This window comes from Mus musculus, chromosome 13 (assembly GCF_000001635.26).
Source record: "Mus musculus strain C57BL/6J chromosome 13, GRCm38.p6 C57BL/6J".
NCBI lineage: Eukaryota > Metazoa > Chordata > Mammalia > Rodentia > Muridae > Mus > Mus musculus.
This window is the reverse complement of record NC_000079.6, coordinates 9,588,756-9,601,986: the sequence shown is the minus strand read 5'-3', so window position 1 is coordinate 9,601,986 and position 13,231 is coordinate 9,588,756. Positions and strand designations below refer to the sequence as shown.

The window sequence follows — 13,231 nt, the reverse complement described above, 5'->3', positions numbered from 1 at the left end:
GCTAGCCTGTGCTCAAAAAGCATATACTAACTGATGAGTCAGGAAACCATGCTAGGACTGCCAACTTCACACTTGTGCTGGCTAGTTTTATGTCAACTTGAGGTAAGGTCTGAGAGGAGGGGCCCACAATTAAGATGCCTCCATAAGATCTAGCTGTAGGCAAGCCTGTGGGGCATTTGCTTAATCATTGATTGATGTGGGCGAGACCAGGCCATTTTGAATGAGGCCACCCCTAGGCTGGTGGTCCTGACTTCTTATAAGAGAGCAGATTGAGCAAGTCATGGGGAGCAAAGCAGCACTTCTTTAGGGCTTCTCTAAACCAGCTCCTGCCTCAGGTTCCTGCCCCATTCCTGCTTTGCCTTCCCTTGGAGGTCTAATCCACAACAGATAATCCAAACAAAACCTTTCAGTCTCAAGCTGTTTAAAATCATGGTATTTTAGCACAACAATAGAAACTCAAACTAAGACAACACCCCAGAGCTGTACTCACCTCCAGGCATAACAAGGCCTACATCCTGCACTGTGAGCACGGACAGCTTCTCCTCTGAATCCACACGTATCACACCATAGGTCAGCCCATGCATGGATAGCACACCTCGTCCTGGTGGCTGGTTGCTGTCATCTGTGGGCCTAAAAGGGTAGTTTTAGCTGAGTATGTGCAAGTGCAAGCAAACAAACCATTTTACCTTTAGATGTGCCTATCTACACACATGGCTTCTTCTTACTGATTGAAAAGCTGGCACTGATGTGCTTCAGTGACAGAAATGCTCAGACTCTTTTACAAAGGTATACTTATTTAAATCTTATAGAAAACTTATATAGGTACAATTATTGCCTCACTTTCAGATTCGGAACCTAAGGCACAGACATTTTCTTGTTGCTGTGACACAGTACCTTACAAAATCAACATAAAAAATAGTTTCTCCTGGCTCATGGTTTTAGGATATAGTCCACAATAGTGGGGAAGGCAAGGTAATCCAGGTGAGGCAGCTGGTTACAACTCATGTGTAGGTGGGAACAAGAGAGATGAACACAGGTTCTCAGCTTAGTTTTTCCTTTTATTCAGTCTAAGACTCTAATCTACAGGATGGTGCTGTCCACAGTGGATCTTCTCACTACAAGTACCCCAATCTAGAAACTCCCTCACAGACATGCCTAGAAGTTTCTGTCCTACATAGTTTTAGATACTGTCAAACTAACAACCAGAATTAACCAAAACACATGCTAATCATCCAGGTCACTGGTGGAACTTGATGGGCTGCAGGTAGACCTCATGCCCAAGCTTGATCACTACTGTCCTCTCATCTGGAGGGTTTCCCTGTCTGCATCATTAGGATACAATGCACATCTTAGCTGACTGCAGCTTTAGATGAATATTTAAACACAAATGTATGAGTCACACAAAGAACATTCTCAGCAAAGACTAGTCAGATCAGACATCACAACCAGCAAAGTTCTTAATGTTTTACCTACTCTTCTGTTCTACCCTGTCCCACCAGTAACCTGTTCACATTTGCCTATGTAAAACTCTGGACTCTCTGATATGAAAGTAAATATAAATTATGTGCATTTGTAAACATATTTTCAATTAAAAGCAAAACCACAATATGCAACATGGCTTTACACAATACATCTCTAGATCTTTCCATGTGAGTGTCTGTACATACCTATATAGAGAATGTACACACAGAAAACAATAAAAAAAAATCTAGCTATCTTGATAGTTCAATACTTAACAGTATTCAATAATCGGAACATAAGGGTCATTTATTTTAGTTCAATTTTTATATAGAAGGGAATATATCTGTAAGATAAATGTGTAGACAAAAGGACAAAGTACCTACACTTAAACATTTAAGGAATCCTAAAACCCTTTTGAGAATACACTGCTTTGCTTTCCTTTTAACAAAATGAGAATACGCTAGCATTTTCTCATTGATTAGCCCTGTATGCAACAGGCTGCAGTTACACACATACATTCAGACGTTCTTTACAGTAACCCTATGCAAAGATGAGGAAATGTTTCTAGACTGTGACCATAGCTCAGAGACAGAAACAGGTGCCAACCTCAGGCAGCCTCAAGAACATGCTTCTCACTACGGTGCTCAGCTGTCTCTCAGACGTCTGCATTAATCCCCACCCCCACCCCCAAAGTTGATGAAAGACTCATTTCTCTTCCTTGTTTCAGTTGTGTTTTCTTGATTATTATATTGGATTTGTTTCTATCACTGTGATAAAATACCCTGGCAAAAGCAGCTTAAGAGAGGAAGGGTTTATTTTGGTTTACAGTTACAGAGAGGATACTGTCTACAATAGTGTTGAAGACACAGTAGCAGGAGCATAAGGCAGGCTGGTTGCTTCCCATCAGTAGTCCAGAAACAGAGTGAATGAACAGGAGATGGGGCCACGGTATGAAACCCCAAGGCCCACCCTCAGTGACTTACTTCCTCTAGAAAGGCTCCACTTCCTGATTGTTCCATTACGTTCTTGAACAGCACCACTAACTGGGCACCACATGTTCAAATACATGCACTAATGGTGGTAGCAGGCATTTCACATTCAAACCACAAGAATTTTTAACTGAGTCAAAGAAAGAGTGAGATGAAAAAAAATAAATAGTGCTGATAAGCAGAATCCAGATAGATTCAAAACACTTACTTCAATAATCAATTAAGCAAATTGATTATTTGCTTAATTAAGCAAGGACTAATAAATATAGAGACTCATTTGTCAACTTTCAGACTTGGCTCAACAATGAAAAACCATGCTCAGGACTACAGTAATGAGTATCTCACAATGAACAAGCTACAAGAAGAATGAGTTCAGCAATTTCCAGGAATGCTAAAGGGCAGTTTCTTTACCTAGGGATATGGAGGAGTAAAATACACACTATACACAATGGTGCACTGATGTATAAAGAGCAAATTACAAGAAACAGAGAAAACAGCACGCTCAATCTTAGCATTCTGGCTTCATGAGAAATATGCTTTAAAGTAAATGTCTTCAACCTATGTCTGTATTACTTAAAAATATGCTCAGCATTTCCAACCTCTGTAAAGCATTCAATAAACTATTAGCTAATCTTGCTGTATAATGCCTGAAGAAATAACTTCTATAAATTTCAAACTATAGTTTGATACTGCCAACAGCAAGCAGAGCCAGGCCAGCCTCAAAGACATTAATACAAAATAATGGAGGCAAGCAGTTATGATGACTCCTTTCCCAGGGCTTAACAGAGTAAAGGTGACTGACTACATTTGCAAAGCCTTGTGGCTATCTGTCATTCACTTACTGTTTGCAAATGAGAAAACAAAAGTCTTTCATTCTCTGATTGTGTATAGGCTATTTCCAATGGACCAATTCTCAGCTGAGGAACAGTTGGACATTTGGAGAGGAAACAACCATTGGCAGTATCTTGTTTCCCTACTCTTGACTATAACACTCACTGCTCTCTTTCTGTATAATATATTAGAGAACACACACACATAATGTTATCACAGTAAGGCTAGCATTATTAAGCAGCTAGGATGTGTTGAACCCCAGCTATGTATCAGGTATACTTTTAAACACTCAGAGTGGATATATTCAAGCCTATGATGCAGGTACCTTTTGATCCCCAAGATACATAAGCGAAATCTAGTTACAAAGCCAGTATGTAAACAGTAAGCAGATGGACACATGGGAGCAATAGCTTTCAGAGGGGACTAGCTGACCATGGCACTGTGGTACTGATGGAGAGACAGCGAGCAAGGTGTGGCTCCATCCCTGAAACTCAGGAACACCAGACTTGCTCCACTTGGTAGGATCAAAGTAGCTAATTTAGCTGAGTATGATGACCCCTAATCATAATGTGAGAGATGAAAACAGGAAAAGCAGGAGTTCAGGTCAGCCTTGGCTATACAAGCAAGTAAGAAGCCAGATAAGGATATGTAAGATTTAGCAAATAGTCCAAAGTTGCTTCAGGAATGCTGATTCAGTGAGAGAATATCTAGGTTTACAGTAAATCAATCACTAAAATGTTATGGTCCAAGTCACTTGATGAGGGTTTCCTCTAAACTGCTGACTGGGACTGGGAAGGACCTACTTTTTCTAAGACAGCTTCTTTGCTTTTGAGTCACAAGCCATTACTGAAGGCTTTTCTTTGGATGGTATAAACTAGCATTGAGGTGCCTGGATCACCAAGCAATGTGCAGATGCAGTTATCTCCATTGACTATCAGTCTTTTCTAGAGGGATATTTTAAAAAACTGAAGCAAAATGGCTCATAATAAGTTAACAGCACCATATATCTATTTGCCTTAAAGCTGATTAGAGAGCAGTTGAGACTGGATATTTATTTTAACAAATAGTATTTGTAGGGAATTTTTTGGAATGCAAGAAGAAATTCAAGCTCAATTTTTTTTCTTTAGTATGAAAGACATGATAAAATTCAAAAGATTACTAAAGCCACACTCTTGGACAGTGAAATTACAAAGTAAAAACAGTACATATCAAACCAATGTACCTTTCTCCTCTTTCATATGACAAGCATAGGCTATTATGCTTTTGAATTCGAAATGTTTTCCTCCACTCACTCCACCAGCCGAGCAAGATGCCTAAAAGAAGGAAGGCCAAGGGGAAGAAGGTGGCCCCAGCCGTCATCAAGAAACAGAAGGCCAAAAGGATGGTCAATCCTTTGTTTAAGAAAAGGTCCAAGATGTATCAAAAGATGGCCTAGTCGGCCATCACTGGAAAGAGAGGCCCACTGGACACGCAAACTTTATATGCCCCAGTACAGGGGAACGCCAGGACCAAAAAGTGGGAATGGGTGGGTAGGAGAGTGGGGGGGAGGGTATGGGGGACTTTTGGAATAGCATTGGAAATGTAATTGAGGAAAATACGTAATAAAAATAAATAAATAAATAAATAAATAAATAAATGAAAAGGTCCAAGAACTTCGGCATTGGGCATCCAGCCCAAAGGAGATCTAACATGCTTCAACAAATGGCCCCACTACATCAGGTTGCAGCGGCAAAGAACCATCCTCTATAAGTGGCTCAAAGTACCTCCTGCCATTACCAGTTCACCCAGGTCCTGGACAGGCAAACAGCTACTCAGCTGCTTAAGCTTGCTCACAAGTACAGGCCACAGGCAAAGCAAGAGGAGAAGCAAAGGCTACTGGCCCATGCTGAGAAGAAAGCTCCTGGCAAAGCGAACATCCCAACTAAGAGACCGCCTGTCCTCCCAGCAGGAGTCAATACAGTCACCACCTTGGTGGAGAACAAGAAGGCTCAGCTGGTGGTGACTGCCCATGACGTAGACGCCATTGAGCTGGTGGTTTTCCTACCTGCCCTGTGTCGAAAGATGGGGGTGCCCTACTGCATCATCAAGGAAAAGGCCAGGCTGAGGCTGCTGGTCCACAGGAAGACATGCACCACTGTTGCCTTTACACAGGTTAACTCAGAAAACAAGGGTGCTCGCGCTAAGCTGGTGGAAGTTATTAGGATCAATTATTATGATGAGATCCGTCACCACTGGGGAGGCAACGTCCTGGGTCCTAAGTCTGTGGTTCGCGTTGCCAAGCTGGAAAAGCAAAGGCTAAAGAACTCGCCACTAAATTGGGTTAAATGTGCACTAAGTTTTCTGTACGTAAATATAATTACAAAATTAAAAAAAAAATGTTTTCCTCTGACTCTGAACACTTGGTTCCCAGATGGTGGTGGTGTTTGGGGAGGTTGTGGAACCTTGAGGAGGTAGGATCTAGCTGCAGGACATGGTTTACTTGGCAAATGTTAGCAGCCATCTATGTGACAAGACCAGAAAGGACAGTCATCATCCCATAAGCACCTCATTGCTCTTTCCTCTGTGTATGTTCTATATCCAAGTAACACATTTCATAGTAAGTTTCAGAGTACAATTTAACTTAATCAAGTGTGGTGGTCTGAATGAAAATGACCTACAGACTCACAGAGAGTGACATTATTAGAAGTGTGGCCTTGTGGGTAGACGTGTCATAGGGGATAGGCTTTCTAGTTTTAGACACTCAAGCCAGGTCTAGTGGCTCATTCTCTTTTCCTGCTGGCTTTGGATCTGGATGTAGAACTCTTGCTACCTTCTTCAGCACCATGCCGCATGTTGCTATGCTCCCACCATGATGATGACGGACTAGACCTCTGAACTGTAAGCCAGCCCCAGTTAAATGTTGTCCTTTATAAGAGGTGCTGTTGTCATGCTACACACAGCAATAGAAATCCTAACACACATCTAATAATAGAATATACTCTTCAATCTAAGTGGTATGCTGTGAACAAGAGATGACAACTGCTCTCTTGATGGTACTTACGTCTGGCTCTCACTGAGGTGATTTTCAGCTTCAAAGTATTTTATGATGAAATATTTATACCTTACCCAAAAATTTTACTTAAAATAATAAGTATATTTATTTTATCTTCCTGTGTTTTTTTTTAAATCAAACCATGGCTCTCTAATTCTGTTTATTTTTTAATTATGAATGCTCTTGAAATATTCATGTTATTTTGTGGATTAGTTTTACCACTTTTCTTTTACAATTCTGTGTTCCTAATTACATTCCAGGAAGAAACTACTCGATTCCATTAGTAGATGGACATTTGATGGTGGAGTACTGCCTTTTAGTGGTATATTTTCCTCTTGATTTTTCTCCCAGCCTTTTACTCTTCTGACTTGATTTTCATAAAGCAGAAGAGGACTGTTAGAGACAGGGGCATCTCTTTTATTTCTCTGGAATTACATTTTAATTGCTCTTTTATATTATCATTAATTTTGTTAGTATCAAGGTACTGAAGCAGCATCTTGTTAAAGACTTTTTTTAGTTGAATAAATTGTCGCAGTATAGGGTAAAAAGTCAATATCATGTGGAGATATGGCTCAGTGATCAAGACAGACAGACTGCTCTTGCCGAGGACCCAGGTTCAATTCCTGGTACCCACATGGCAGTACACAACCGTCTGAAAAGGGATCTGATGGGGGTCTTCTAGCCTCCATGGATACCAAGTACAAACACATAAAATATCCAAACTCATAAAAATTAAAAAATGATTTTTAAAGGTCAAATATGATACTGCATAGCTGTAAACTCCTATATTTAGGAGGTACAGGCAAGCATATCAGGAGTTCAAGGCCAGTCTCAACTACACAGTGAAATCTAAAGCCTGCTTGGACAACATGAGATAGTGTTACAAACTGACAAAACCAAGTCTGCTCTCTTTCTGTATGCTATAGATAGAAGAGAACTGGATGTCAGGTTCATAGGGGCCAGAAAGACATCTGCTGCCCCCCCTCCCCTTTTGCTTTTCTCATCTCTTTGATGATTTTGGTTTCCCACGTATTTTTCTATTTCACAATTTGTCTAGAGAAAAAAAGGAGCATACAAAATATTATGGTGACTGTAGTAAAGAAGTAAGTTTTTAATACTGGGTGTTTCTGTTTGTTTTTCTTGCTATTACAGAATGCTATACAGACTGATCAACATGGCTAATAGAGGTTTGTTCAGCTTCTAGTTCTAGAGGTTTGGAAGAAATTGAAAAGGAGGTAGATGGCACTGCTAGGTACCATGTGCTATTCATTATAATGTGATAGAAGGACACACATGTCAAGTTAGAGCAAGCATGCTAACCTTCTACTTTTCTCGCTCTTCATATAACGTCATTATTGTCATCATGAGACAGTGATCTCAAGTAAATCTAACCATCCTCTAAAGGCCTCACCTCTACTCACCATCCACACACAGATCTGGGGACCAAGTTTCTCCCAAATCCCAAAATACAGAACTTAGTAAACAAATGAATCCTACAGGAAGCCAGAGCATAACTGTATGACTTCCTGATGTCACCTACCTACCTCTCATGAGATGGAAACTCATGTAAAGAGATGAGCGCATACAGATACACAGATGAGTTTATGGGTTCCTCTTGCTACTTCCTGTTCTTTAACAGCAACATGCCGTATCAATACTGTTCATTCTGCTTGGAGACTGCCTTTCTCTAAGAACACCAATCATATTAGTCATAGCCATCATCTGCCTCTAGCAACCACAGTGTAGGCGCACGGCCCTATGGCTGACTGTCAGCCTGCTCCACTTCCACAGCGCTTGCTCACCAGGGCCGCCTATGGCTCTTGGAAACATCTCTGCATTCTCTCCATCTAGCAACCAGGATACTAGAGGTGTCACCCATTATACACGACCTAGAACCTTCTAATATGGTCTTTTTTTTTTTTGTGCAAGAAGCATTCTGAATTATTTATAAGAAAAAAAATCACAGTAAGATACTCAACAGTTAGTAGACCATGGTCACCATCTCATGAGGTCTGAATCTTTGGAAAGAGTTGACTTTTCACATCTCCATAAATCTGACCCATGGGCATGTCCTCACTGGCACCCATGGTCCAGCCACGGGGCCAACTAAACAGCTTTCATATAACTCTCCCAGCTCCCTGATTTTTGAATCGTTCTCTCCCTCTCCCTTCCCCTTCCTTCTTTTTTAAATGGGAAAGAACCACAAAGTGATAGATGTACCAAAGGGCCAAACGAATCTGCCAAGAGTGCACAAATGCATCTGCAATTTTATCTTCACTGATTACCATAGATAATAATCAAGCATGTTTTAATTAAGTGGACTAAAAGCCAGGCACACAATCAGCTGTACTGATGTTTACTGGAAGTTCAATTTCTCTTTCATTACCAAGGCAGAATAAGCTGTCCCTGGAAGATTATTAAACATGGGACACAATTTGGTTAGATGACAACATAGAAGAAATATCAGTCCTAACCACTTCAAGCCAGAGTAATGAGTCCTCTGAAGTCCTTTCTCTAGAGCAGAACTGCAAAATCTAACAGTGAAATGCTTGCTTTCCTTTAAACATTTCAAGTATTATGCAAAATAGGCATGACTGTTTATTTGGACGGTCAACTTGATTGGATTATGAAACACTTTGGATAGTAGTAAGACACACCTTTGAGGATGTCCAAGAGGGCCTATCCTGAGAGGATCAACCTAAGAGAGAAGTTAAATAGAAGATTCTCCTTAAATGTAGACAGTACCATCCCATGGGCTGGAATCCCAGACTGAATAAAAAGGGACAAATGCAAGAGCAGAGCCGCATCATTGCCTGCCCTCTGCTTCCTGGTCTTTTGAGAAGTGAGCAAGCAGCTGCTTCATCAGAGAGCATCCTCAGATAGCATCATCAGACAGCATCATCAGACAGCTCACACCACTGTGATTTCCTACTATGATAAACCATGTCTCCTTAAATCATGAACCAACGTGAACAGCTCCTTTAGGTTGCTTCTTGTCAGGTATTTGATAACAATGAAAGCATTGCAAATAACTCACCATGAGCATTCTAACCCCTTCTACACTGTACTACTGTACGATGCTATTTAAGAAAGTCTCATTTTGTCTTTACACTAAAATCTTTAATGAAACTTTTCACAGCGCCATATACAATAGTTTCATAGGATAGATTGAAGCTCTCTTCTTCAACCTAATGATTTAGCCTCAGAACTCTCACACATGAAAAACTCATGTCAAGTCTTCAGAGAATGTTTGGAGAGGGTACGCCATCAGGACAAATGCAGTGAGATTTACTTGTGTCAGCTCATTTCCCCAAAACAGTACTCCATATCATCCTACCCATGCTTACATTAGCATGAAACATCAGCCAGAGGACACTTTTCTATGTTCATATATTATAGAAATAATCTACAGAAAATGTTACAATGAATGCCAAGTATGCATAACCACTGTCATCAAATATATTCAGGAACAGATTAAATAAAGAGTGAGAAGAAACACAGAATTTGAATTAAGATTCTACTCCTAACATCAGCCAACTTATGGAAACAACCTGGGAGTCTAACAAAAGAGAAACCATAAAGAAAATGTGGTATATATTCACAGTGGGATTGTTTTATGGCCATAAGAAAAGATAAAACTTAGGTTGGAAGAGCATTAGAGAAACTAGGATTTTCAGTCACGGATCTATTTTCATCGACAGAAGGAAATGACACCTAATCACCTGGAATACCAGAGTGAAAACTGGTCAGTCAACCTGGTTACTCTTTGCTTTTTACTAGGAGCCAGCCTCCAACAGAATCCCCCCAATACCCTGAGCATTGCTCAAGGCCCTAATCTTGCAGTTAATAAAACTCATACATCCCTATGAATGAGGCCCCAAGCACACTGCATCCTCCACGAATAGAATCTATCCTTATGCTCATCACGGATCCTTCGTCTGGGCCAAATATTCTCAATCTGTAGGTCATGACCCCTTTAGGGGTGACACAGCAGATATGTTACATATCAGATATTTTATACTATACTTTATAACAACAGTAGCAAAATTACAGTTATGAAGTAGCAACAAAATAGTTTTATAGTTGGGATCACCACAATATGAGGAACTCTATAAAGGATCCCAGCATTAGGAAAGTGGAAAACCATTGCTCTAGGCCCTAGACCTGATCTCTGTTTATCAGCCAATACAATTCATTCTATTGTAAAGGTCACAGGTCACAAGTTCTACTATGTTTACATGTGTAATAAACCATAAGGTCAGTCTCTGGAAAGCTACAGCCCAGGGCATGCAGAGATGGCACTGTCTTCAGTTTTATTCTTCACCTCTAGTGGATCGTCTCCCCCAGGCTGTGAGGCTTACAGGGTAGAAGAGGGGCGGGACAAGGGGTAGGGGAGCAGGGAGTGTATAAGGGGGTGTTCCCACAAGGTTGTTTGTAAGAAAAACAATGCAACTGGAGATGATCACATTAAGTATAGTTAGTCGTTCTCAAAAGGACAAGTAATGTATGTTTTCTCTTGTTTGTAGTTCCTAGATTTTATAGTCATATAAAGGAATGTTTGCATATATTGACTGAAAGGAGAAGTAATGTTTAGGGGAACAAAAGGCTTAATTGGAACAAGGAGGGTTGAAGAAAGGAGGATTGCAAGAACAGGGTGGGGCAGAAGATACTCAAGGTATGAAATATATCTTTAAGAAAATAAATACATTCAATGCTGAAAGGAGTTGTTATCTCTTGCAGTCAGTTGTCTCGGGAAGTCTAATCCCAGGAGCTAATTAAAAAGTTCATCTGCTTACAAAGCCAGCACTGGTTTAAGCACCATAACAATTAAGCAAGGAAGTGGCTGCTGTGGTAAGACTGAGGATGTGATCAGAGTACAAGGGAAGCACCAGCGAGCAGGCCTGGACTCAAGACCAACTTAGATGTTTCTTATGGTTTTTCCTGATTCAGCTTTAAAATCTCAAATCATAGCTTATCTATTTCTGTTCATGAACCTCAGGATCAATGTCAATCAGAAAGCTGACGTATTTGAGAACATCACCACCCACACCAGAGAAGAGGAAAGTGGGGAAGGGCCATTACCTGCCATGAATGTGTCCAGAAAACGCTCTGTCATGAGTGTGCACTCACAAGCCACAGAACTGTGTGTGTCCAGAGCCTGGGGAAATTGTGCAAACACTTTTGATTCATTATTTCTTTCAATAAACTAGACAACCATGGCCTTTCCACAGCTTTGTAAAATCCTCACTCTGGCAGGGACCACATGGCTGGGAATTTTCTGAACTTGTACGCTTCTCCACAGCAATGTAGTAAATGCTTTCTTCTGCCCCAAAGTATGACTAAGAACAAATCTCCTTGGACAGTTGCCTAAGACCTCTTCCCAACTAGTTCTCTCTCACCAAAGTGTCTTCTGGATAGGCTGGTAGGCTGCAGACAGCTGACAGCATGGCATACTGCATTCTTGCTGGAGCTGATTTTCAGCAGATCATGATATGAAAATCATGTCAGTCTATAGACAACATACTATATCATTTTGTGAAATAGAAGCAAATACATAAAAATCCAAAATGGCATACCATTCCACTGTGTAAGCTGAAACAATGTTCATGAAGTATGCATAAACTCCCAAGAAAAAGCATATCCCACAGCAGCCTCTCCTAGAAAATGATGTAGGGTTACCACATGCATGAGGGGCGGGGGTCTAAAAGTATATATGTTTGAATACTATTTTTACTCATTTATCTGAAAGAAATTAGGTGCCAACTCGTTACCAGGTAGAGGGTCACAGTAAAAGATGAATAAATATACCAGTAAGTGGCACAGCCATTGAGGGAAGTCAATAATTCTATGGCAACAGCAGAGCTTGAAGTAAGCTCAGCAAATATGGATGGAGTGGCCAGGTCCCCTGGGCAGAGGGAAAGGTGGGAAAGTTGGAAAATGCCACACCTGTGAGGATTAGAAGGGGAAGGCATGCTGCTCCAGACTCTCATCTAAATGAGGCATCTGTACCTGCAATGGGCCTCAGCAGGCGTGTGGTTGGTGAAAGGGAGGAGACCGATGAGAAGTGGTTGGGAATCCAGGTGAGGGGTGATGGACCAGGGAAGGTGTAGGGAAGGAAAAGTGGGTGGATTCAGAAACATCCTGACAGAATGGGCAGGGTGAGTATGAGAGAAGATAAAAAAACTGACTGTCACAGAAGGTTGGGGAGACAGAGAGGTAAGTTATCAAATACTTTCAATAGCACAAGGGCATTTATATGCTCATTCTACTGAAACATTCAGTAGGAGTGAATACTGGTGACTAATGCTTTAATCAGAAATTACATCCTGTGTGCCTCCCATGTGTTACCCACATAAAAGTAACATGTAAGAACAGGGACAGAATACCCAAAACAAGAGGTGGCATCTGGTTCTCAAGGACTCCTAGATCAGATCCCAATGATGACCAATAATGAATGGTGAGAACTATCAAAGCTGGCAGGTAAAGAAAAAGACGCAAGTAGTCAGAGTCTCAAGCCACCACCCTGCACCTCATGGCCAGGCATGACAACAGCAATGGAAACGAAATAATGTTGCTTACTAGGAAGCAGAGGTACTACGTTGTGCATTTACAGGCATAGACCTATCATTTGAAGGGGACAGGTCCACATACATAACTGACATAACCAGCAGGACTTATAATATGCCTCAGTTAGAAAATAAGATATTGGTGAAGATCAAAATAAAATCACTCTGGATAAGAAAAAGGCTTAGAGGTGAAAGTGCTTGTCATGGAACCTGATGTTCGATTCCAGGACTTCATGTACAAAGATACTGTGAAAAGCACCTGTAACCCTAGTACCCCTATAGTGGGACGGGAAATAGAAGAATCAGCTGGAAGCTTATGAGCTGGCTAGCCTGGAGTATGCATCACCGAAGAA

At 40.9% G+C, this 13,231-nt stretch overlaps 1 protein-coding gene across 4 annotated transcripts in view; it reads right to left on the bottom strand.

Annotated features, from left to right (window-relative positions):
• Window positions 1–13,231, bottom strand: part of Dip2c (disco interacting protein 2 homolog C) — a 392,422-nt gene that overhangs the window by 66,942 nt on the left and 312,249 nt on the right. For all 4 annotated transcript variants that reach the window (XM_006516473.2, XM_006516474.3, XM_006516475.4 and 1 more), the window contains one exon: window positions 491–630. In XM_006516473.2, the coding sequence (XP_006516536.1) occupies window positions 491–630 (140 nt within the window). The remainder of the gene's footprint in view (window positions 1–490; window positions 631–13,231) is intronic.